Below are 26255 nucleotides of genomic sequence, written 5' to 3'. Positions count from 1 at the left end.
GAATCAAACTGTCAACCACCCACTGACCCTTGTTCACACGAGTTGTTGCAAGCCAGTTTTAGTGGTTTAAGTGCAGACTTCAAATCATCAAATAATTCGACAATTGGTTATTCGACCACAATTAATTGATTCCTAATATCTAAGACAGCCATCTTACACTCTTAATACTCCGTAACAGTTATTGGGGAAGTCCATTACAACACAATCCTATAGGTTAGGATGTTAATGAAAATACTGGGTTTCTTGTTCAAGGAGTAATGAGCTCTTTTATTTGTATCATCATCTGTAAATTTTACTTGACCACAGAGACACACATACATCATAATTTGAGAAAGGATGTCGAGGAGCGTCAATCTCCACTCGTCAGTTGTGTTACTGCGGTTCCCTCGAATGAAAGTTAAAAGGGCACCGATGATGATGTCAAGTAAAATACTTTATTTAAAAAATGGGAGCAGAAACAGAAAAAGTCGTGAGTGCAAAATGTCATTCACCTACCCACATCATCAAAAACGCACCCTCAAAGAAAATGTACACATGTTCAATTCATAAACATCGGTAGCCAGGCCGAAGAGGCGGCTTAGCTCCACTTTCAGGAGCTGCTGTTGCTGCTGCTTAGTGTCCCAGCGGAGCCGCCGCTGGTCTCTCCCAGGTCTTCCTCTTCCACTTCCTCCAGATCATCCATGACCTCCAGGCTCTCACAGATCAGCCCTATCTGCCTCTTCATGTGTGCCATGGTACTCTGCATCCTCCTCATTTTCCTTTGTAGAGCAGCAGCGATGGCCCTGTGGTTCCTCTGTCTGGCCTCGTACTCCTGCCTCAGTTGCTTATAACAGTTGTGCTGGGCTTGGGTTTGGTGAGATAGCACTGTTCCACAGCCCATGTGGCAGGGCTGGCGCCAGTGTTCACAGTGGCGGGCATGGGTGTCCAGGTCCCTGCGGAGAAGCTGTGCCCGACAGCCCTGGTAAGGGCAGGGGATGAGCTCGTACAGACAGCCCATGCTGTGACAGTACTGCTCCGACAAAGGAAAGGTCTCTGGGCATCCCCGGATTTCATTCTTACACTGAGGGAAGGGAGATATGGGAAATTAAGAAGTAATGTCAGTGAGATCTATGCAATCACATCATGTGCAATCTCTAGTGTTTCCATGTACGAATGTTGTGATTGTTATTTACACATTCTCTATTCCCTACCTTGATCTTTAAGCGTCCAATAGATTTGCTAAGTTTGAACATGACAAAGATCAAGCTCTGGTTTACAGGCTTTCTGCAGCAGGGGCATGTCTCCTGCCTGTGGAGGAGGAAATGACACTTGGCTCTTTATCCCACAGTTCTGACCGGAGATTAATCACAATGCAAACACTGAGGATTTTATCACATTACTGCTTAGTGGTGTTGATTCATGTTTGTGGTGAGGCATAGCCGGTACCTCTTCAGCCATTGTAAAATGCATTTCTTGCAGAAGATGTGATGGCATGCAGCCCTCACTGGACACCTGAGGACCCCCTGGCAGATGGTGCAAATGAGGTCATAGTCTGGGGTGTCCACAAACAGCTCCACATCATAGCCCCCACTCTGCGATGACACTTCTGGGTCCGCCTAGATACAGTGTTGCAAATATAACTACTTAATAACAAATATTTTACCGCGGACAGGCAGTGGGACATGACAGCCATACATTGTTTGAGAGTTGCAGCATTGTGGCAGCTGAGAGGATGGGGTAACCTTCTGTGCATCAGGTGGGCATTCTCCATGTCTCTAAAGCGAACTATACAGCTGCCTACTATCAACAGCCTACAACCAATCCTCATGTTTGTCAACATGAAAGCAAAAGAGAACAAATACAATAGCCTTGTTCTGGAAAGTCATGGCTGAATCGTGTGGACTGGGAAACCCCCCCCCCCTCACTTAGAATGTCATTATTCACTTGCTTTTGAAGATTACAAAATATTTGAAGACCACATTAACAATTCTAATTCACATTCTACGCGTCATCCAGCTTTTAAAAAAATATTATTTGGAAAACATTTAATGAACTTAATTAAAAAGGTGCTCTGACCTATGTATTTGCCGTTGATGTCTCAGCACCATCGATTTTAATGTATTTCCAAAAAAAAAAAATATATATATATATATATATATATATCAAAAATAATAACCAAGTAAAGCTCAAGTATCTATCTGCATGAATTCAAACATGGTCCGGTCCAATAAGCAAAAACAAAGTTTGCAACTCACCATGGCAATGTCGTGGGCTCACCCTGTTTCCATCCCTGATGTTGACTAATCCATATCGGCCACAGGCATGTAGCACGCGGAGCCCACCCTCATTATCAGCGCAGCACACACGCATGAACATTCCTGACTGCACATAAAGGCCGGGCCGCGTGCGCTGACAGATGAAACAAGCCAATTTATATAAACCCCAGAGATAATGGCGTTCGCTGCGAAGCGTGGCCCTTCCCTCCTGTTCTAGCATCGGACGCGAGCATTCACACGGCAGCTTGAACTTTTTCCCTTTTGGGCGAGAAGCGCGGCTGTCTCTAGCAGCGTCCGTCGTTTTCAGCCGCTTTGTCGTTTAACAAAAATTGACGGCTGTGGAAAACCGGGAAGCTGTGGTGTTTGTGAATAACCGGCTTCCCAGAACAGACGGCGTCACGTCTCACCCTCGAATGTCTTATAAGCAGTATCAGCTCATTATTTGATGTCGCGCTCAAATTAGAGACGATTAAAAAAAAAAACCGAAAAAAACTCGGAGCCAATCACAGCGTCGTGCGCTTCCGTGACGTATAATGTGAGCGACCCGAACGAAAAAACGTGTGGGATCTGTGGCTCGCTGTCAATTTGAGGTGGACAAAATCGGTTGTCGAAATTGTCCTTGCCACCAAATATTGACGTTCGGTTGGCCCTCTGAGCAAGATGGCAAACCCCGGTCTTCGTTTTAAAACGAAGTAAGTCTGATGCGTCGCGTGTGGAAACTACACCTTGTCTAGCCGGCTAATGTTAGCTAAATGGCTAACGTGTCCGGCTCAATATACGGTCGCTCCAAATAAGATTAACTGACCCGGTTCTTCTATTTCCATATAGCTTTGCTGCCCATAGCAAGATTGAGCCTTTCTATAAAGGAGGAAAAGTGCAGGTGGGCTGTTTAGCGTTTTCTTTTTTTTGTTTACCTTAGTATGGCGCACATAAATAGCCGTAAGTAACACGTTCTTGCATCGTGTTTGATCGTCCAGATATATTTTGGGTTTTCTGTCTATTTTCAGATAAGTAAAGACGAGAAGTATATCTTTTGCACTTGTGGATCACGTGTGAATGTTTTAGAAATCAGCACAGGGAAGGTTGTACACAACATCGAGCAGGTGAGTCCAGACTTTCATTGTGATGTATTGATATGATGGCACTTTTGCGATTCATCCGTCATGTTTGCCAATATTGTGATTGCAGGACGATCAAGAGGACATCACATCATTTGCCCTCAGCTTTGACGATGAGGTAAATATATAAGTGAGCCGTTCACCATTAGGAAATCCAAACTAGAGCGCATGTTAAATTTTAGCAGCAAAAATGGTCCCTCCATCCCTTTACTGTGGAAATTAGCATACCTAATAATGTCAACTGATAATCTTTTCTCTGTTTTTTACCACAGGTCCTGGTGACAGCCAGCAGAGCTCTGCTGTTGAAACAATGGGATTGGAGGAGAGCTCAGTGTACTCGCTCCTGGAGGGCAATTCACAATGTACCCATTGCTAGCATGACCTTTGACCCCACCTCCACACTCCTGGCCACAGGTTAGATGAGAAATTTATTTAAGTGATCAAGTTAGGCTGTGTGTGTGGGGGGGGGCATAGATTTCTGTTTTGTCTCTCCATGTAAATATACACTGCCTTTTAATTTAAGTGCTTTTTGTTTTTATTTTTTTCTTGTAGGTGGCTGTGATGGCACTATTAAACTCTGGGATATAGTGAAGCAGTACTGTACTCATAACCTTAAAGGGTCACCTGGTGTTGTACAGTAAGTTCACAGTATTAAAAGTGATGACTAGGGGCACCTTTCCTTCGGGAACTGGAAACCAAAAATGAATATTGCTTTGTCTATCACTTGATACCCAGGCAAGGGGTAAGATTACATTTAAAGCCATCACAAACAAAATCAGTTGGGAGAAATAAAATCTTAAATGGAATACTAAGGCAAACCTCAGTTAGAATTGTTTTAATTTACTAATTACAAAAGATGTACAAGGAATTTGAGCAAGTCAGTTGATGGTGACACGTTCGATACAGTGAAACACACCTTTGTTTGGCCTCGGGAACAGCCAATTAGAGCATTATGGATTTGAGAAATGAGCATTTGCTTGGTATAATGGACCTTATGGTGACATCCCATTTGTAACTTATGTCTCCCTTGTCCCTTTTTAACCAAAATCTTTACTGTTGGTGTTTTACATGTAGTCACCTGTAGGAAGGTATGATATCTTTCACTTTAAATAAAATCACATTTAGCAGTATGATTCAGCCAATACATGGTTAAACTGACACTATGCGCTGATATTGGCACCTCACAGATATATCAGTATTTGCCTTTGTGCAAAAGATTGTACACTATAAAATCTTTTCAATTTTTTGTATCATTCTACACTTTGAAGAAGACATATAATCAAAACGAAATTGTAGAATATGTTTTTTGAAATTTTTGTGAAAGAATGACGCTCATAGGGTCTGATAGACTGTTGAGTTTGCCAAGAGTTCCTGCTGTATGTTACCTAAACATTATCTTGCTGTTTTGATTCATTAGCCTGGTCCAGTTCCATCCAGACATCAGCCTGCTGCAGCTCTTCTCCTCCTCTATGGACTGTGGCATCAGGCTATGGGACCTGCGCTCCAGCAAGTGCATTTGTGTACTTCAGATCCACTTTAGCCTTGTCACTTCCTTAGCTTTCAGCCCTGATGGAGAGACTATGGTCAGGTATGTTATACAGATCAGAGATAGGCCTAAGTTATCTTTAGATGACATTTGAGGCTCAGTGATCATGCCGGTTATTTTCACTCATATTTAAGGCGTTTCAGATGGAAACTCCCTTATCCCCACCTTCCCGTCATATCTACATTTTATTCCCTATAAATTTTAAGAACATTAGTCAATCCAAAAGGAACTCACACACCATCAGATACCAACATAGAGAAAAGTAGACTTAATACAAAAAAAGAAAGGTGCGGCGTGCTGCCTGTTGCAAAACGTGCTTCAGTGCAAACATTCAATTAAAAGACACACCCCTATAGATAGTCTAAGCTTAATTGGAGGATGTCCCATGGAAACATTGTCCCTCAACCAAACTAGAGTGTACAAAGTAACATTTTTGTCAACAGCATTGTTGAAAAGGCATGTTCAAATGGCATGCATAAAGGAGAAAAATGAAAAAAAGTATATATATATCTCCAGTGAGTCAAGTAAATTCTTTATGAGACAGTACAAGCCTGTTTCATGCCATAAGCAATCATCAGCTGTCAATATATATACTTAGCACAAAAAGTAAGGAAATTTGTGTTTGGTAGATTATTTCTTTGTTGTAACAATGCTTCTTGGCAATAAATCTTATACCGTTGGACAGCCTGTTTATTTCCCTTTTAAATAGTGCCAAATTTGTAAGGAACATGCATTTGTGGGATGAGCAGCAGAGCTGAGTATGTGGGTTGCGCCCATGAAAAATTTGCCAAATCTTCTCTGACGATGCCAAACAGCTTATTTTGCTGTTGCTATTGACTCTTGTTTTGAGCTTCTGGTACCCCAGGTGCTGACAATCAGGTGCCTGATATAAGATTTATTGCCAAGAAGCATTGTTACAACAAAGAAATAATCTACCAAACACAAATTTCCTTACTTTTTGTGCTAAGTTCATGTAAACATAACAACGATAAAGATAATAATAAAAGAAAACATAACAGTAATCATAAAAAACATAGTCAAAAGTAAAGCATGGACCATGCAAAGAAGTCAAATGTATAGCCAAGTCAAAATTGATGCAACTCACTCATAGCAATAATCAGTACCCATCGTAGGCTTAAGTAGACCTATAAATTGCATTATAGAAAACATGACAAGTCAAAGTTGTCATTCAAACCAGATGGACTCGGAGTCTTCAAATAGAAAATCCACCACGCTGCACATGTCAGGAGCCTCTGGCTTAGAGGAGTTATTTCTATGGGTGGGAAAAACTCTTCTCTATACCAATAAATTTCAAATCGGACGTCAAATGTTTGGCTTCCTTTAAATGTCCCGCTACCGGAAATATGGAGTCTTGTCTGTGGATCGCACTGTGATGTTCGTTAATGCGAACCCTGAGTTTACTGCGAGTGCAGTCCACACAGACGGTAAAGAAGATAGACAACGTTAACAGAACTGCATACGGCAGTATGCAAGAACAAAAAAGCACAGATAGTGCCTGATTTTATTATTTTCCTTGGTTTTCATTTCCTTTTTTTTTTTTAAATTGACTGTATAGGTTTTCTTGTCTGTTGTGCACCTGTAACACTGCCTAACAATTTAGGTCACACAGTAAAAAAAAGCGTTGCTATATTGCTGTCTGACAACCTTTAACAGACCATGCTCATATGTCTCCATCATCATGTATTTCTCTAGATTGTATGCCTTGTGGTTTTAACTGTGCAACTGGCTCTGTTCACAGCTCTGGCAGAGACAAAATCTGTGCTGTGTGGGACATGAAGACTCGCAGTACCAAGAGAACTGTACCAGTCTATGAGGTGGGACTACATGATTGCTCTGCCGATGCAGAAAAGTCAATTGTGGTTTGCTTAACTATGCTTATGCTCATATTTTATCTGAACTGCATATGATGATACCGGACGAATGAAATCGGTTAGTGTTCCATAAATCATGAGTGTCTAGTTGTAATTTTGATCTGTTTGTGGCTGTTGGTTGTCTTTTATCCCAGGCAGTGGAGGGTGTTGCTTTGCTCCCTGACAGTGAGGATTTATCTCAGCTTGGTGTAAAGAAAAAGGACTTGCATTTCATCACAGCAGGCAGCAAAGGTAAGCGGTGGCCACTGTGCAGCCCAAAAAAAAAAAAAAAATCACACGAGTTCAGAGGTTTGATCTGTGACTGCACTTCATTAGAACTTCACCTCACACGCTCCTGCCATTGCCATTCTCTTTTCTTAGGTGTATTGAGAGTGTGGGAGGCCACCACAGGCTGTTGCGTCTACACCCAGGCTCTCCCCGCTGCCCCCACGCCTGGCTCTGAGGAGGGGGGATTGGAGGACGAAGATCCCCGGAGCCTAACCCACCTCCTCTCGCTGCCCACCACCTCCAGACTAGCCACGGTCACAGCAGAGCACAACATAGTGTTCTATCAGCTACCCGGATTCACCACGCAGCAGCAGGTGGGTGGAAATGTGCTTCAGACTTTACGTATGTGTTCGCTTCCGAACGATTCATTCATTCACTGCTTAATCCGGTTTCAACGTAGTGCTCTTATTTTTTAATACGGCAAATTTGCATAAACTCCTATCACATGTTGTCAGTACCTGTTTTAATGTTATCCATGAGATGCGCAGACACAGCAGTATTCTTGAATTATTTTTAAATCACGCCTTTAGTCCTTTTTTTTCAATAGTATGTATGCTTTCCCTATTGTTCAAGTGAGCAAATAGTTTTAGAAGGAAAGAAAGACACTTCATTTGTAATTTTAAGAAAGCATGCAATGAAATTCAACTTCTGCATTTAACCCATCCTGTGGTATAGGAGCAGTGGGCAGCTGCAGTGTAGCGGCCAGGAACCAACTCCAGTTCTTTTTTGCTATAGCCTTGGAGCACAGACAGGAGTATTAACCCTAACATGCATGTTTTTGATGATGGGAGGAAACCAGGACACCCAGAGAAAACCCACGCAGACACGGGGAGAACATGCAAACTCCCCACAGAATGGATCTGGGACTGCCTGGGATTCAAACCCAGGACTTTCTTGCTGTGAGGCAGCAGTGCTAACCGCCGGGCCACCGTGCTGCCTATTTTCAGCAAAGTTGTAACTTTGACAGTGACAGGTTGATGCTATTCGCCAACAAACAAGACTTTTTGTCACGTACACATTTTATGCATGTTTTTTTCTCCCCTCTTTCTCTCTCTCTACTGACTGGCAGTTTGTAGGCTACAATGATGAGGTGCTGGATGTGAAGTTCCTGGGGAAGGGGGACAGCCACATTGTGGTGGCCACCAATAGCTGTCAGCTGAAGGTTTTTGAGCTGCTCACCAACAGCTGTCAGATCCTGTATGGACACACAGGTCAGTGACCACCGGAGGGCAGTAGATGACTTACAGATGGGGGTAAGGCGGTTGAGATGGATTTGGTGTGGTTATCTTGCCTGAAGACTCAGTGGTGGAGGCATTCACAGAGTGGTCAAAATATCAGCACCGTCTGATCTTTCTATGAAATGGCCTGGCTAAGTGAATGAAAGTCATGATCCCTGAATGCTCTTGGCTGGTGATATCACTTCATTAATGTGTCATATTCAAAAAAAGATTGGATTGTACAACATCATTGGAACATGCACTAAGTTTGTTCGGCTGCTGTTCAGTGGTAATGAGTAATTATTGTCAGCATTTTTTTGTCCATTTTGAAAACTTCAGTAATTCTGATTAGGCGTCTAAGACGACTACCTCTACCTGTTTTGTACTTTTACTGTCAAAGTCAGTCTCAGAGACGATTCTTGTCCGTAGTCTGTGACTGGCTCGGCAGGTCTGACTGACCATGGCTATCAGTCCTCCGATCTCCTCTGACATTCTGACATTCCTCCCTCTGTTGTTCTCCTCCACTCAGATACTGTCCTGTCATTGGACGTGTTTAAAAAGGGCTCCCTCTTCGCTAGCTGCGCCAAGGTGAGAGCATTTCCTTTTCCTGTTTCAAACGGGAACATTGAAAGAAATACAAGATTTCACCTTGCTTCCATTGGTACCTTCAGAACCGCCAGGGCAGTTATAGTTTCAGTGCAATTCCTGAGATTTACTCTTTAAGCCGTTATAACAAGTCACTGCAAACAGAGCTGTAGTGATAAATCGCAACACAGAAGACAAGATGATAAAGTTCAGGAGAGAATACTTTACTTAAGTCAGAGGTACAGATAAACTCAGCTATAATTCACACACACACTCCAGTGTAGACATTAGACAGACAGTAACTACTAATTTGCATGGTAGACCCCCCACGGTAATGAAGGATACCATTCAGATGAACGTCTGTTTTGTTTGATGCATGCGTGTTCAGGACAAGTCTGTGCGTGTATGGCGAATGGACCGTGCCGATGGCCAGGTGCACTGTGTGGCCCAGGGCTTCAGCCACGCCAATGCGGTGGGCTCCATCACATGCTCCAGGTAACTCGTCACTCCCCTGAGATCAAGATATTACCTCAACAGTAGCGTGTAAAAACAAATTATTATGATCAAGTCAGTCGACCCATGTTTGTGATTGAGTTGGTTAGAATTCAATCAAAATCTTTTCTAATTACAATTTACATCAAATTACTGAGTTGGTGTCGAGTCTTATGTGACTTCTAAGACCACTTCCCACTTCCTGCTGCCGTTTTGTATGTTGTCGCGTGTCTGTGTCCAGGATGAAAGAGACATTTATAGTGTCGGGCAGCCAAGACTGTACAGTTAAGGTGTGGAACCTTCCTGAAGACATCTCCACAGCAGTGGACATCCACAAGCTGACTGCCCGTGTAACTGAGAAGGCACATGACAAGGTACACATAAAAGAATCAGTGTCCACAGCCCAGGAGAAGCTGGAAGATTTCAGCTGTTAAGATTTTTCTACTCATAACAGATAAACTTATAGGTGCCCACACACAAACGCAACAGACACACACACAGACACCTTTTTTGGTGGAAGGGACATACTGACAAGGGTTGTTCTATGTCTGGATAAAACCTCACAATCTCACAGTGAATCCTTTACTGATGGAGTTTTTTTTAACTCATTTTTGCTTTCATGGACACCCCCCCCCCCACCCCAAAAAAATATGCAGAAAGTCCGCAGTGCCGATCAAAAGACGTTGAACCAGTTCGTCTGGATACAACGTTTATTGACGGATATGTTTCATCACTCAACTAAGTTTTCAGTCTAAACTGACTGCAGGTATCCCCACCTTTATACACAAGAGTTTCAAACTATTCACAGGAAGTTGGGGAACAGTTACAATCATAGTATTGTAATGCTGTGATTGCAAGGAATTGGGACTGCCTGAGTTGTCGACTGCCACTACTCCCCAACCCTCTGTGAATAGTACACATGGCCATTTAAACTCTAGTTAATGGGCACACCCATACTTGATCATGAAACTGATCATTGGTTTCAGTCGTTACACGTCTGTCGCCATTTTACAATGCTGTGTTTGCAACAATCCCAAATCCTCTGTGAATAGTACAAATGATCGATGGTCACAACCTTATTTGCACATGAAACCGGTCGTTGGTTTCAGTCATTGGGCACTGTATTGTGTATAAGAGTGGGGAAGCCTGCAGTCAGTTTAGACTGAAAAGGGTCACTTAGTCGAGTGATGAAAGGTATCTGTCAGTAAACGTTGTGTCCAGATAAAGTGATTCAACCTTCTTGGATTTTCTCACCTGGATTATTGAGCATGCATCAAGACACTCCTAGGTGCCAAGATTTTCTTTTGAGATTCTTCTCTCCTTGTCCAAATTTCAGGCTTTCAGTGGGCTTGGTTTTGCTGTGAATGAATGTATGTCTCTGACCTGTACACCACGCCATCTCTTTGGGCTCTCTTACATGTGCCACTGCATGGGCCTTTGAAAGTGGTACCCCAAAGGTCATTCTGTTCTTGTCTACACACTTGGTGTTTTTTTTTTTTTTCCTATATGCTTTGTATGGTATACACACCCCTTACCCACACAGCTGAGTCAGATTCCAACAGTGCTTTTGCTCACTCTGCTTGACAGCTCAGTAACTTTCCACTACAGGTAACCTCTTATCATTCGCTTTTCAGGTGACTATTTTCGCTGCTGAAACAATCTTTGATGGGTAGATAGTGAGAAGTCGTACATTTTTGTCGGATGTTAGAATTATCATCCTTATCAGTTGTGCTCTGTTTGCTCTCCTTTTTCAGGGCGTAGTTCAAATGTTTCTTGGAGATATGAAGAAAGTGGGACATTGTCTGTGTTGGTGTTCTCTAATGTTCTATAAAGCGTGCAAATGTGCTTTTATTTGTACCCTGCTTACTTTCCCTTTTCTGCCCCCCCCCCCACTTTGCACTGCCCCCCAGGATGTAAACAGCGTGGCCGTGTCACCCAATGACAAACTGCTGGCATCGGGCTCGCAGGATCGCACCGCCAAGCTGTGGTCTTTAGTGGAGGAAGGCAGCCTGCCACTGATGGGGGTGTTTCGGGGTCACCGGCGAGGGGTTTGGGTTGTCTGCTTCTCCCCCGTCGACCAGGTGCTGGCCACCTCCTCAGCGGACGGCACTACCAAGCTGTGGAGCCTGCAGGACTTCAGTTGCCTCAAGGTGGGACGTGTGACGAAATGGGACTGTATTTTATTAACGACACAGTTTGCTCTGACTTTAGGCGGCTCATTTATACATTAGCCGGGGGCGTAATCACCCCATTCGTCTCACAACGTGCTACTTTGTAAGGTGTTATCAGATCTGTCGGTTTACTTGCTCTCCCGTCTGAGCTGCTGTACTAATATTGAATAAAGTTCGCATGTCATGTCACATTCACATGTCAGATAATTCTCTGGGGTCACGCCTCTATGTAGCAGTGTTTGTGAAACATAGGTGTCAGTTGTCCTTTGTTCGATAGCCTTTATAGTTTGTCTTGATTAAAAAATAGTTTCATTCCAGTGCTCGACTGTTATTTTAAGCCAGGAAGAATGAAGTTAAGGCGTAATGGTGTGAGATGAATACACAATAATGTTTGTCGTTTACTCTCAACTTGTTTAGACATTCGAGGGGCACGATGCATCAGTTTTGAAGCTAATCTTTGTAAGCCGAGGGACTCAGCTGCTCACCAGGTAATCCCCTACTTGCCCCTCATGTAGTTAAATACTTCTCTGAAAATGAGTTGTATTTCAACAGTTTTCTATTTTGAGGTTTTATTTTTAAGCATGGGTGGCGCAGTGATTGGCGTGGTCGCCTCACTGCAAGAAGGTCCTGGGTTCGACCTTGGGGGTCGTCCCAGGTCTTCCCGAGTTTGCAGTGTTCTCCCCATGTCTGTGTGGGTTTCCTCCGGGTGCTCCGGTTTCCTCCCACAGTCCAGAGACATGTAGGTCAGGGGAATCAGCCGTACTAAATTGTCCCTAATGTGTCGGCCCTGTGATGGACTGGTGGCCTGTCCAGGGTGTCTCCCCACCTGCCGCCCAATGACTGCAGGGATAGGCTCCAGCATCCCCGCGACCCAAACTGGAATAAGTGGCTTGGATAATGGATGAATGGATGGATTTTTAAGCATTATGAAGAGCATCTCAAATACAGTGGTTATTTGGGTGGGGGTGTGTAGTTTTGATCAACACCCAGCCTAAAGGGGCACGCACACCAAAACGATAACTATAACAATACCTGTAACTATAACGGCGTGAGCATCCGCACTGACGAACGATAACATTCTGTAAATGGTGGCGCCATGCACCCGATCCAGCTGTGTCGGCGGCGTAGTAAAATGGATATTGATAGATATTGATGACCGGTTACTGCTGTACGTTGTGCAGCGAAAGAAAAAGAATCAGCAACAATTTGTCATGTCAATCATGTACTCGCGTACAGAAAAGAAATTACATTTAGTTTCCCCCAGCCTACAGCAGTGCAACACAAAAGATAAAAACACATTTCCCAAAATGACACCACCAAAACCATACAAAAACAGAGAATAACACAAAAAAAAACACAAACAGTTAGCAGCACAGTCCACTCGGTGCAACACAGTCCAGAAATTCCACCGTCCAAGGGAATGAACGCCAGCCAGAATGACTGTCGGACCCGCCGGTCTGCATGGGCTAGCAGTTAGCTTAGCCCGCTCCGTGTCCCGTCAGACCGCCCTCGGTGTTTCCTGTTCGGGCGCAGCTCCGGGCCGGTCCTTGGGCCCACCGGACGCAGCAGACCAGGCTCCCCTAGCCAATCCAACGCCGGCTCTCCCAGCCATGAAAACGAAAAAAATCGATGCTCAACGTAAAAACTTCACACGATGACACAAACGTAGACGTGGAAGAAGACACTGCGTAGTCGGTACTGGGTGTGAGGCCGCTGCAAACATGAGTTTGCGCCGGAAGCGGTGAGGTACGCCTTGAATGTGATCCTTTAGTTTGATCTCAGAGAAGACAAATTGAGAAAACCAGAAGAGTATGGGTTCCTAAAAATTCTTCAGACGGGAGGAGTTAGGAGAATCCAACACTCTGTTCCGAGAGTCGTCGTCTTTTGAAGACAAATGTTATTCATACTTTCACATCAGTCAGCATCAGTTTGATGGTATCCTGGCGATTGTCAAGAAGGACATCAGAACCAAACGAACCTCAGAGAACCCGTGGATAGCATCTTTTTGAAACACTTTGTTTCATCAAACGGGTGGGTTTTTTTTTAACCTCAGTGATAAGTCGCTCCGCAATGTCATCTGCCATGTTGAACATGACGCCCTGTAAATTCAGCTGGATTTTGATTGGCTGTCAGTGCCCCCCCCCCTTTTTCTCCCCAGTTGTACCCGTCCAATTACCCCACTCTTCCGAGCCGTCCTGGTCACTGCTACCCCCCGGCCAATCCCGGGAGGGCTGCAGACTACCACATGCCTCCTCCGATACATGTGGAGTCGCCGGCCCCTTCTTTTCCCCTGACAGTGAGGAGTTTCACCAGGGGGGACGTAGCGCGTGGGAGGATCACGCTGTTCCCCCTCCCCCCTGAACAGGCGCCCCGACAAACCAGAGGAGGCGCTAGTGCAGCAACCAGGACACATACCCACATCCGGCTTCCCACCCACAGACACTGCCAATTGTGTCTGTAGGGACGCCCCACCAAGCCGGAGGTAACACGGGGAGTCGAACTGGCCATCCCCGTGTTGGTAGGCAACGGAATAGACCGCTGTGCTACCCGGATGCCCAGCTGCCAGTGTTTCTATTATTCATCAAACCCCTCTGAAAGTGATCCCAGCAATATCGTTTGCCATTGTCGTTATAGTTGTGGTGTGGACTATGCAATCCACCTGAGTTGGAACAATTTTTAAAATGATGTATTTATAGTTGTTGTTATGGTTGTCATTCTTGGTGTGGATGGCCCTTAAACCAGCACACTATAGACACCATCTGTAATTCTCTTCATATTTCCCCCAACATCCTCCTCCTCCAGTGGCTCCGACGGCTTGGTCAAGCTCTGGACCATCAAGACCAATGAGTGTGTAAAGACACTGGATGCTCACCAGGACAAGGTGTGGGGTCTCCACGCCAGCCGCAAGGATGACAAGATGGTGACCGGGTCAGCAGACTCCAACATCACCATCTGGGAGGTGAGTGACGTGGGTGGTGGGCAGTCACCTGTGGAGAGAGAAAGAGGGAGTGCAGAGGGAGGAATTGTTTCCTGTATTGTTTACTATATGGGTTATATTTCTGAAACGGGGCTTTGACCATTGATCCCCCCCCCCCCACAGTTACTACTGGGTGCATGAACAGCCTCACTTGATATTGGAGTTTTTTGTTTTTTCATTAGAAATACTAGATTGGGATAACTTTTTTTGTCTAGGATCTGGTTCCGACTCCAGCCGATCTGAAATAAAAGAAGTGCCTTCTCTCATTCGTTGAAATCACCTCAAAAAGCTTATGTCTCAGATTGTAACGGGATTTGAAGTTAATTTCCAAGTGATTTTTGTCAGACCTTTTTTTTTTTTTTATCCTTACCTCATCTTTATAGAACACATTGAAAGCGACAACGTCAGTCAAAATCAACATTTTTTTTAGGGTGAGGCCTACCACATTACTGCAATTACCACATAGCAAGTAGCATCAGCCACGTTAATTAACATATCATCGCCTCCACAACACACCTGGCAGTCACGTCATGTCACCATACAACACTGAATTATGTAACTCAGATGAATTGAACACCTTATTACCTGGCTGTTGGAAAATGTCTTGCGGGCATCACATATCTAACTACAGGCTGCACGGCATAGCAAGACATGTAGCACACGTACCACTGCACACTTTGTCGTCTCAGGACAATGCGTGTTCTAGAGAGTGCAGTCCGCAGTGGGGATTCAGTGGGTTTCGCAACAGAAACACGTGTGTCACATGCCTGGACGGATGAAAAGTGTGGTCCAACCGTGTTTTGAATGTAAGCCCCCCTACCGAGGGGAGGGTGTAAGGTGTTAAAGCAAACGATTTTACTGTACTTTGTTAAGAGAAGTGCTCTTTGTCTTTCTTTTGGTTGAAACCACCAACTTTAATGGGTCCATTCGGGGGATTCATCCGCTAGAGCTAATGTTGGACTAAAATTGGATAGTTGTTTTATTAATTAATCCTAATTTCAAGTAATTAACAAGTAATCTGAATACACCAGATGAAATAATGTAACTTCTTTTCACAATGAAGGAACCGCCTTATGTAAGGGTTGGTGTAGTGATCAACAAAATGTTCTGCCAGTTGAAACGCACCTAAGTCCTATCCTCCGTTGAGAGTGAGCATCCACCCATCTGAAGCGTCAGTGACCAAGGCACAGAACCCATATGAGATCCAGGGGCTCTGATCTCTATGTGAGCCTGCACCCTGGAGACGGTTGCACAAAGATAGACTCTGACTACGGCTTAGATCTGGCTCATAGTCAGACTTCAGATAGACGTCGAACTTCACGTGTTGCACAAGGCTGTCTAATTCTTGACTATCCTAAGTAGAACTAATTCACTATGTATTCTGGGTAGATGAAGACTCTTTCCAAACTTAAAAAACATGGCTGACAGAGCAGCCACTTCAAGCTGCTCAGCTCCGTCCGCTGCCATGGCGGAGCTCAACTTTCCTTCCAACTCGTCGGTCAGGATAAAAACGTTCTCTTATCATTGCTCGCGTCATACTGCACTTAATAAACCACAAACTATGAGCTGTGTGTTCCTCTCTTATTGCCAGTTCTCAGCAGGTGTCATTGATTCCTGTCCATGGAAACAAAGCTCTTAGTTCTGAGCTAGCCTGGGGCCAGGATGGCTAACATTTGGGGCCTAAAATTAGTCCATCATTATTTTTGTGTAACCGTCTAACTCACATTAGACAAGTCTAAGAGCAAAACTAAGGCTGGTCTTACTCTGTAGACCAGTCCAACAATTTACACAGTCACCTTTGTGCAACTAGCTTCATATCTCGATGTTGTCAGTGACAAACAAGAGGGCAAAACATTGCCGATGTGCAGTTTAAAATACCTTGTCTTTTTTTTCTGCTGCTAGGACGTGACAGAGGTGGAGCTGGCAGAAGAACAGGCCAAGCAGGAGGATCAGATACTCAAGTGAGTCCGAACAGACCCCCCCCCTTTTTTTTTTCCACCCTAGTTGTATCCAGCCAATTACCCCACTCTTCCGAGCTGTCCCAGTCGCTGCTCCACCCCCTCTGCTGATCCGGGGAGGGCTGCAGACTACCACGTGTCTCCTCCGATACATGTGGAGTCATCAACTGCTTCTTTTCACCTGACAGTGAGGAGTTTCACCAGGGGGACGTAGCGCGTGGGAGGATCACGCTGTTCCCCCCCAAACAGGCGCCCTGACCGACCAGAGGAGGCGCTAGTGTAGTGACCAGGACACATACCCACATCCAGCTTCTCACCCGCAGACAAAGCCAATTGTGTCTGTAGGGACGCCCGATCAAGCCAGAGGTAACATGGGGATTTGAACCACCGATCCCCGTGTTGGTAGGCAACGGAATAGACCGCTACGCTACTCGGACATCACAGTTTATTAGCCCCCTGATTAGATGATATGGAATATCAGTTCAACTTCAACTGTAAATTGATGGAACTTACCCACCAAATTTGCGCACTCCTGCTTAAGGGGTAAGCAAACACGGTCCCCTCTCCTCGGTTAGAGGGTTCAGCTGATTCACGTAAACCCAGACTTGATCTGTTCTCTCTCTTACCCCAAACAAATATCTCACCGCTTATGCTAAAGAGGACCTCAGTAGGCTGCAAGGTTAGTGTGTGTGTGCATGTGCGTATGCATGTGTGTACACATATTTATACTCTACCAAGCATGAACTTGCTTGTGGTGACCCCAGCAATCAATAATTGTGTTTAAGCAGAAGCTGACTTAGTCATACATAAGTCGTACGTACAACCGCATATGAAGTCACTCATTAACTCTGTTGTAGTAACATCTGGGGTCACACGGAGGTGTAAATGACCTGTTCGAGAAAGTACATATAAAGATAGGTCACTTGGTTTTTGTGTTCCCCTTGTGCTTTTTCCCCCATAACCCTATGACCTACCACGAAGCACTTTGGTAAAGGGCCAACCCCCTTTTCTTGAATAGCTTGTCTACCTCAGTGCCCTTAACCAATACCCTATGCTCAAACTAGTCTGGGGACTTTCATGGGGAGCCGTGCTTCTTTCACATTAGAGTAATATTTGTAGTGTACCTTTTCATTAAAAGCTGTGTGTGTGTGTGTGTGTGTGTGTGTGTATTTTGTCTGAAGGCAGCAGGAATTGTCTAACCTTCTCCATAACAAGAAGCACCTGAAAGCCCTGGGCCTTGCCATTTCCCTGGACCAGCCTCACACCGTGCTGAAAGTTGTTAAAGGTACAACACTCCTCAGCATCCACTGCCTCTAATCCTGTCCTTTATCGGCTATTCTCATTATATTCATTTCGGTTCCATATTGGTAGAAATGGTGATTTTGGAAACGGCTTGCATATGATCGCAGCATATGATTCGTCGCACCACTATTTACCTTTGACAACAATGCCGCGTGTTGTCTTTCCACCTGTTGTTATCTTGTCATTGTCAGTTAATCAGGCTTCATGCTGGGAAAGCCAACATGCTACAGACTGCTGCTAATCTAGATATTTTTGCCACCCATGAGTGTAGGCATGTAGTTGACCAACGGGTTGGAATGCTCATGCGCACCACAAACCCGTGTATGCAAACTTAAACAAACAACCCCAACCCAAACAAATCACAGCCTACCCAGACTGCACAGTCACTTGTTGTGCGGTGTGCATGGAGATGTACTGTTGTTGTTTCCCATTTCCATTGTTAATTGAAGAGAGAAGGCATGCCAGCTTGCCAAGAGGAGGAACTGTGCCGTGGGATTAGGCCTCAGCCTATAGTTGCATAGATATTGTGTCCACAGTACTCGGAGGGCTCGTGTGCAAGTGACACAAGATGAGAAGTTTCTGGGCCAAACTTTAGGCAGATTGTGATTGCAACGGGAAGCCCAGGTGCGAGGATGTTATGTGGATTTGCCGTTTGCTTTCCGTGATGATGGAAGAGACGGCAAATAACAGACAAACGTATAAAACACTATGATGAGAATGTTGCTCCTGTCAATCAATTCCCTGTGCATGCATGATACGGCATGGAGACTCTTGTAGTTTAGTAACCTGGTACTTAATACTTGGTTAATGTTAACCATTTTCAACATGGCTGCATTGTAAATTCTTCTCATACGGGAGCAAAAGTATTTTTACATGCAGCCACATAATCTGCGCCCTGAAAATCCTGCAAAAGAGCTCATCATGGCAAGATGGTGTTCATGTATGCTGCTTTAAAAAAAAAAGAGAGGGGGGGAACTAAATTGAACATTTTGGTCTTCTTGCTTCCTCAAGCCACCGCGGCTTAAACTTACAGTCAAACCCACAGGATGTGGTATGAGTCTGTGGTGGCCAGTGCTCTCCTGTTTGCTGTTGTGTGTTGAGGCAGCAGGTTGAGGGTAGCGGATGCAAACAGGCTTGATAAACTGATCCGCAAGGCCGGTGACGTTGTGGGGGTGGAACTGGATTCTCTGGCGGCGGTGTCTGAGAGGAGGGTGCTGTTGAAATTACGTGCCATCATGGACAGTGTCTCCGACCCGCTCCATGACGTGCTGGTTGGGCACAGGAGTACTTTTAGTGACAGACTCATTCTGCCGAAAAGCACCACAGAGCACCACAGGAGGTCATTCCTGTCTGGCCATCAAACTTTACAACTCCTTCCTCAGACTCAGACCGTCAGACACTCTGAGTTAATGGTCATTGGACTGGCCCTGTCGGGTTTTGTTTGTGCTGCTTGTTGTGTGCTGCGGTAGTGCAGTATAGATAGGGTGTTATGTGTACCATGCTTGTTGATATATTTTGTTCTTATTTCTATTTCTTATTTAGCTTTTATTTCTGTTTGTTGCTGTTTCTATTTTCTTATCTTGTATCTTGTTAGTTTTTAGTTATTAGAGCGTGAGTGTCTGTAATAGAACTCAATTTCCCCTCGGGGATAAAAAAGTATTCAGATTCTGATTCTGATTAAGAAAATAGCTTTCTTTGAAGTGCTTCCGTGTACCCTTGACAGAAACTCGAGCACACTGAGTGATTCTTCATTATCACGTGTGTTCCCCAAGCCTGTAAAGCCAGACGAGTTGTGAACAATATGAGTCATGAGGAAAAATATTTTACAACAATGAAACATTACCAATATGATGGCACGGTGGCCCAGTGGTTAGCGCTGTTGCCTCATAGCAAGAAGGTTCTAGGTTTGAACCCCGGGGTTGTCCAACCTTGGGAGGTCATCCCATGTCCTTTCTTTTTAAAAAAAAATTATTTCTGATTTTTCCCTTTTTTCTCCCAATTTAGTGGCCAATCGATCCCTATTTTAATTCAAACACCCACCCTCGTACTGCATGCCTTCGCCAACTGCATCTCTCCGGCCGGCAGTCTCGAAGGAGACCGCCTCCCCACTTTCGTGACAAGGCGACTCCAGGCCGAGCCACTGTTTTTTCTGACAAATACAGAGACGCATTCACGTGACGAACACAAGCCGACTCCGCCCCCCTCCCGAAGACAGCGTTGCCAATGATTGCTGCTTCATCGAGTCCGGCCATAGTCGGATCTGACGAGACCGAGGCGCGAACCCCAGTCCCCAGTGGGCAACTGCATTGACACAAAGCCGATGCTTAGACCGCTACACCACTGCGGACCCCATCCCATGTCCTTTCTGTGTGGAGTTTGCATGTTCTCCCTATGTCTGCGGTGGGTTTTCTCTGGGTGCTGTGGTTTCCCCAACCATAAAAAAGACATGCATGTAAGGATTAATAATCCTGTCTGTGCCCCTGAGCAAGGCATGGCAAGACAAACTGGAGTTGGTCCCCGGGCGCTGCACAGCAGCTGCCCAATGCTCCTAGCTACACAGCTAGGATGGGTTAAATGCAGAGGAAGAATTTCCCCACCAGGATCAATAAGGAGTCAAATAAACTAAAATAAAAAATTATGTTCATGTCACAGTTGCCAAGGTTTAAATGTAGAATCGCCACTTACCATGGTGATACTGAACTATTAGGTTCTGTTGTAGAGTGTTGCCGTCCTGGTGGCTGCTGCACCCCCTCTGCCGATCCAGGGAGGCTGCAGACTATCACATGCCTCCTCCGATACATGTGGAGGAGGAGGATGTCCTTAACGAAGTACAGTAAAATCGTTTGCTTTAACACCTTACACCCTCCCCCGGTAGGGGGGCTTACATTCAAAACACGGTTGGACGACACTTTTCATCCGTCCAGGCATGTGACACACGTGTTTCTGTTGCGAAACCCATTGAATCCCCACTGCGGACTGCACTCTCTAGAACACGCATTGTCCTGAGACGACACAAAGTGTGCAGCGGTACGTGTGCTACATGTCTTGCTATGCCGTGCAGCCTGTAGTTAGATATGTGATGCCCGCAAGACATTTTCCAACAGCCGTGAGGAGTTTCACCAGGGGGAAGTAGTGCTCGGGAGGATCACGCTGTTCCCCCCAGTTCCCTCTCCCCCTGAACAGGCGCCCCCGACCGACCAGAGAAGGCGCTAGTGCAGCGACCAGGACACATGCCCACATCCGGCTTCCCACCCGCAGACACAGCCAATTGTGTCTGTAGGGACGCCCGACTAAGCCGGAGGTAACATGGGGATTTGAACCGGCAATCCCCGTGTTGATAGCCAACGGAATAGACCGCTACATCACCCAGATGCTCTGAAATTGAGTATTGAAACTTCAGTATTGAAAAGCTGTGACGGTATAAATGACCTGTGTTAGAGACTGACTAATAGAGACATTTTTTTTCTAGTAAAAGTTGTTCTATGATATCAAAAACAGAGGGATGAATTGAGGATTACCGTCCACTCGGTTATCAGTTTACAGGAACAGGTGGAGGTTATGCACTCACACTGCATCTGATATCTTTGTTGTCTTGCCTGTAGCAATCCGTCAGGGTGAGGATGGCTGTGAGCTGTTGGAGAGGACGTTGCTGAAGCTCCGACTGGACCAGAAAGGTAAATGGGTCACACGGAGGTTCAAGCCACAGTCGTCCACTTCACAGAGATCGTTCCGTCTCTGGGGTTTTCACTTGATGTCCTATTTACAGAGTGAGAAGAACTCGTGTCTGCATGCAGTTTGTGGGTACTTTGAATTGTGGTCTCAGCCTAGCTTTCTCCTGGGGTCATTAGGCGAGTCGTCTCAAAAGAAAAGAAATGTACCTCCTCAGAGGTCGATCATGAATACCGTTTACTCATTAGCCAGGAGTTGACAATCTTTCATAACCAATGTTTGCACAAGTACATGCAGAACCCTAAAAATTAGATTATAGTTTTCCGTAACATGCATATCTGTCTTCTTTTGCCACACAAGATGGGCGGTGTGCGTCTTCCCCCGCTGAAGAAGAAGGTGCACATGTGTAATATGGAAAAGTAGTTCAAAACTAAAATTAGGATTTTGAATGTACTTGTGGAAATGTTGGCCAATGATCTGCACACCACTGGCGCTGTTTACAGATCAGAGAGGGACAGAAAAAGATTGCCTGACGGCATCGTTAAAGAATCTGAGGTTATCATCTCTACACTCACCTTCTACGTCAACCCACACCCCCGTGTCTGACATCCTGTACTTCCCCCCCCCCTGTCCTTCCATCGCACTTCCTGCTCAGAATCCCTCCTGCGCTACTGTGTAGTGTGGAACACCAATGCCAGGAGTTGTCACGATGCCCATGCTGTCCTCCAGGTGCTCCTCACGCATCTGCCCCCTGAAGAGCTGCTGCAGTACCAGGGGATGCGTGGCCACCTTGAGGGGCTCATACCGTACACAGGTCAGCAGATGAACTGGTGTGTGTGTGTGTGGGGGGTGGGGGGGGGGCTCTGTGATGGACTGGCGGCCTGTACAGGGTGTCTCCCCGCCTGCCACCCAATGACTGCTGAGATAGGCTCCAGCATCCCAGGACCCCGGTTGGGATAAGCGGCTTGGATAATGGATGGATGAATGAATGAATTTTTATATAAGGAATAAGGAGGTGTAGATTGAGAGGACCTATCACATCATACAATGTTGTCCTATTTGACTGAGTTTATAGTTTATCCATCTGGCACCTCTGTGTTGCATCCCAGGCTCTGATGTGATTCTTAGTGTCTTTTAAACCCATTATCCCCTCACAGAGAGACACATGCAAAGGATTGGCCGTTTGCTGCAGGCCTCCATGTTTATAGACTACATGTGGCAGAAGATGAGATTGACAGGAGCACCAGCCAGGTGAGAATGACAAGAAGGAGGAAGGTCTTTGATTGCTTATTTTAACCGGGCTACTCATCAGCCATCCATACATTTTGGCCAGCAGTTGGTTTCTGATGCAGCAGGCATAAAAAAGGCTCAATTTAGAGGGAAAAAAATCTGCTGACCTTTGTGTCGTTCACATAACCCAGGTATGGGGTTATGAAAAAAAAAATCCAACTTGCTCAACCCCTGACTCATTGCTGGACAAGCTACTTAAGTCTTCTCTTGAAAATTTCCTTGTTAGTTCTGCAGTTTTGCCAGAAACAGTTTTGCAATCCATCATTCCTTACTCTAAACACAAGGGTTCAGTGTAAACACGCCCTCTCATCCAAAGCGTGGCTGTGTTCGGGTTACATTCAAATTCCTGCACAAGAGGAAGGGAAAGGTATATGTGTCATGACTTAGTTTATTTATTGACAGCAGGTAATAAATAATCGGGTTAAACCCAGACACGGTGCGTTATGCCTTGCGGCCTCTGATGAACGAAGGAGTTTTTTTGTACTGACTGAGACGTTCAACTAAAGGGAAATTGACATATACTGGAAATGATGGCTGGAAACTGCTTGGTTTCTAAACGCATCATTAACTTTACACAATAGGGACTGATGTTAACACACTGTAATAACATAACTGAAGATCACGTCTTAACTGTGTGTAGCTTTGGTTTTTTTTCTGAGGTGTCATCCTGAGGGTGATTTGTTCAAATGATTTGGCACAGATTATTCAAACTGCAAGAACTCAGAAGATGAATGCCTGAGTAACATGCTGCTTTCAGTTACTCCTTTTGGTTTGTGTATTTTAAATCTAACCTGTGATGGCACTTACTCCCTAGCATTGACCAAGATGAGGAAATGGACACCACCCCTATGAAGGAGACCCGGACCGTTTCCACGTTTGACAAGGGGTCCAATGGGGCCAGAAAGGGGGATGAGGTGAGGCAAGGAGATGAAGATGATTTTGATAGTGATGACGGTGAAAGCAAGGAGGAGCGAGGCCCCCCACTGGAGGAAGAGGATGACGACTGTAGGATAATAAGAAAGCTCATGTCAATGGCGGACTTGGAGAAAGTGGAGAAAATGGTAAACGTCAATTGACAACTACCATTATAGGAAGTGAAGAGAGCTTGGCAGAGGAAGATTCTGAAGAAGATGAAAGCGACTGCAGGGTATTGAACAGCTGCCAAAATAGTAAAATGTCACCTCCTCTCCGCTCCATCACATAATAATAATAATAATCATTACATTTATATAGCATTTTTCTAGACACCCAAAGCGCTTCACATTGAAGGGGGTAACTCACTTCAACCACCACCGATGTGTAGCACCACCTGGATGATGCACGGCAGCCATTTTGCGCCGGAACGCTCACCACACATCAGCTTGAGGTGGAGAAGGAGGAATCATTAAGCCAATTACACGGGGGGATGATCAATCAGGTGGCCAAATGGAGAGATCCAGGTTGGGAATTTTGCCAGGACACCGATGGACCCTCTACTCTTTGCGATAAGTTCCATGAGATCTTTAATGACCACAGTGAGTCAGGACCTCGGCTTAACCTCGGTTTAACATTATAACCAGCTGACCGGGATCAGCAGACCTAAGAGACGATTCATTCCAGTTGTGGAAAAGTTGAGGAAGCTCTCGACCATGGACCCTTACGTGGAGCAACAGACTGAGCGTTTAGCAGTATGGTTGCCCAAGTATGCAGTCGAACAGGTGTGGGATGGGCCTTATAGTGAAATAGCCTTGAATATGTCTGCCTATAGAAGTCTCTTGTGTAAGTCCGGAAACCTTTTACCCGCCCTGCAGGGAAATCCCACGTTTTGCCCCAATTTTCTGAAAGCAAAACCAGTCAGCGTGATCTAGTCTGTGCAAGTTATCAAGTCACTGAATTACATTTTTCTTCAGTAAAAGCAGCAAGAAAGAAAGGGTGGAATACATTTTGTCTTTTTTGAATTTGTTAATACAAATTTACCGTTCACGTAATCCAGCATAGCTAAAAATGTATAGCTCCTTCCGTAGCAGACGTCAGCAGTCTTGACTTGACGGTAGCTCTGTAATGTTTTGTGGTCCCGTGGGCGCGGCTCAACGTGGGCGGATGCAAAAAAATAAACGGAGCGTTCTGGGGCCCCGTACCGCGCAGAATCTCAAGACGAAACGGCCGGTCTCGAGCTATGACCCTTCCAGATTGTAGAGAACAAAACAAGATCTCTCACACAACTGCGGATTTTAGAATAAAATGTGTACTTTTTGGTAATACGGTGTTGTTGAATGGTTGTGTTTTTATACATCTGTACGTTTAATGGAAGGTCACACTGAAGACGAGCGTTAGCCGTGTAGCATCCGTTGAGCTTAGCAGTCTGTCTGGAATTCCCTGCCCAGAGGCAGGTCAAAGTCTTGTCATGAACCGTGTGGGGTGGAAACGATTCGTCATAACGCTTCTCGTCAGGATGTTCTCCCCATCAAACGCGTAACTTCCCTGTCTTGTCTTTTCAGTGTCTTTTCCCCCTGTTAAAGAACAACATAAGCAGGGAGGTTCCTCTTGAAAAGGCGTTCCTTCTGGGTCGCTGCTAATCCCTCATGCCTCCGAAGCAAATAGACGTACTGTGCGCCTGAACAGACCCACTTGACATGCACAGATATGCATGTCACCTTTCATCGCTCTTCTAAGTTATGCCCCCTTTCCACTACGTGGTACCGGCTCGACTCGACTCGCCCTTTTTTTCGTTTTCCATTACTGGAAAGTACCGGCATTTTTGGTATCTGTGACCACTTTTCTGGTACCACCTTTGTCGAGGTTCCAAAAAAACTGGAGCGGGTACCAGAAACCTACACTGAGGGGGTACTGTTACGGTAATGGAAAACGACTCGGAAGCGAGTCTAGTCGAGTCGAGCCGGCACCGTGTGGTGGAAAAGGGGCGTTAGACGAGTGATCAAATGTTTCTCTCTCAATAAACATGTCCAGGTGAACTGATTCAACTTTCTGTGTTTTCTTTTGTTTGTTTGTTTTTTCCCCCCAATTGTATCCGGCCAATTACCCCACTCCTCCAAGCCGTCCCGGGTCGCTGCTCCACCCCCTCTACCGATCCGGGGAGGGCTGCAGACTACCACATGTCTCCTCCGATACATGTGGAGTCGCCAGCCGCTTCTTTTCACCTGACAGTGAGGAGTTTCACCAGGGGGACGTAGCACGTGGGAGGATCATGCTATTCCCCCCCAGTTCCCCCTCCCCCCTGAACAGGTGCCCCGACCAACCAGAAGGGGCGCTAGTGCAGCGACCGGGACACATACCCATGTCCAGCTTCCCACCCGCAGACACGGCCAATTGTGTCTGCAGGGACACCCGACCAAGCCGGAGGTAACGCAGGGATTCGAACCGGCGATCCCCGTGTTGGTAGGCAATGGAATAGACCGCCATGCCACCCGGACGCCCCACTTTTTGTGGTTTTCTTACCTGTATTATGGAGCATGCATGAAGACAGTTATGTATGGTTTATTTTATGTAACGTTTTTGGGGAGAAGTGGGGAAGTAGTG

At 45.5% G+C, this 26255-nt stretch overlaps 2 protein-coding genes across 2 annotated transcripts; one reads left to right on the top strand and one right to left on the bottom strand.

Annotated features, from left to right (window-relative positions):
• Positions 1–257: 257 nt before the first annotated feature.
• Positions 258–2653, bottom strand: rnf151 (ring finger protein 151). Its single transcript, XM_056288659.1, has 4 exons — positions 2235–2653; positions 1426–1595; positions 1191–1287; positions 258–1060 (listed from the first exon to the last, which is right to left on the bottom strand). The coding sequence occupies exons 1-4, from the start codon at positions 2235–2237 to the stop codon at positions 590–592; spliced, it is 741 nt and encodes a 246-aa protein (XP_056144634.1). The 5' UTR covers positions 2238–2653; the 3' UTR covers positions 258–589.
• Positions 2654–2808: 155 nt separating this feature from the next.
• Positions 2809–24977, top strand: tbl3 (transducin beta like 3). The gene is made up of 23 exons (XM_056287932.1): positions 2809–2947; positions 3084–3135; positions 3263–3358; positions 3444–3491; positions 3646–3787; positions 3926–4010; positions 4791–4961; positions 6679–6754; positions 6946–7042; positions 7172–7392; positions 8148–8289; positions 8825–8883; positions 9269–9375; positions 9614–9746; positions 11283–11522; positions 11961–12031; positions 14346–14502; positions 16423–16481; positions 17660–17763; positions 21383–21454; positions 22105–22263; positions 22607–22700; positions 23554–24977. Exons 1-23 carry the CDS (start codon positions 2916–2918, stop codon positions 23813–23815), a joined length of 2679 nt encoding a protein of 892 aa, XP_056143907.1. The 5' UTR covers positions 2809–2915; the 3' UTR covers positions 23816–24977.
• Positions 24978–26255: the final 1278 nt, after the last annotated feature.

Source organism: Lampris incognitus, chromosome 10 (assembly GCF_029633865.1).
Source record: "Lampris incognitus isolate fLamInc1 chromosome 10, fLamInc1.hap2, whole genome shotgun sequence".
NCBI classification, from domain to species: domain Eukaryota; kingdom Metazoa; phylum Chordata; class Actinopteri; order Lampriformes; family Lampridae; genus Lampris; species Lampris incognitus.
Note: the sequence above shows the minus strand (reverse complement) of the source record. Positions and strands in the feature narration are given on the sequence as shown.

Excerpts from the sequence above, each read along its gene's own strand:
- rnf151 (XM_056288659.1), bottom strand. Across the intron at positions 1,288-1,425 it reads ATTTTACAATGGCTGAAGAG|GCAGGAGACATGCCCCTGCT; the intron begins GTACCGGCTATG and ends CCTCCTCCACAG. Across the intron at positions 1,061-1,190 it reads TTGGACGCTTAAAGATCAAG|TGTAAGAATGAAATCCGGGG; the intron begins GTAGGGAATAGA and ends CCCTTCCCTCAG.
- tbl3 (XM_056287932.1), top strand. The coding sequence starts at position 2,916 with ATGGCAAACCCCGGTCTTCGTTTTAAAACGAA. Across the intron at positions 8,884-9,268 it reads TCTTCGCTAGCTGCGCCAAG|GACAAGTCTGTGCGTGTATG; the intron begins GTGAGAGCATTT and ends ATGCGTGTTCAG. Across the intron at positions 9,376-9,613 it reads GGCTCCATCACATGCTCCAG|GATGAAAGAGACATTTATAG; the intron begins GTAACTCGTCAC and ends GTCTGTGTCCAG.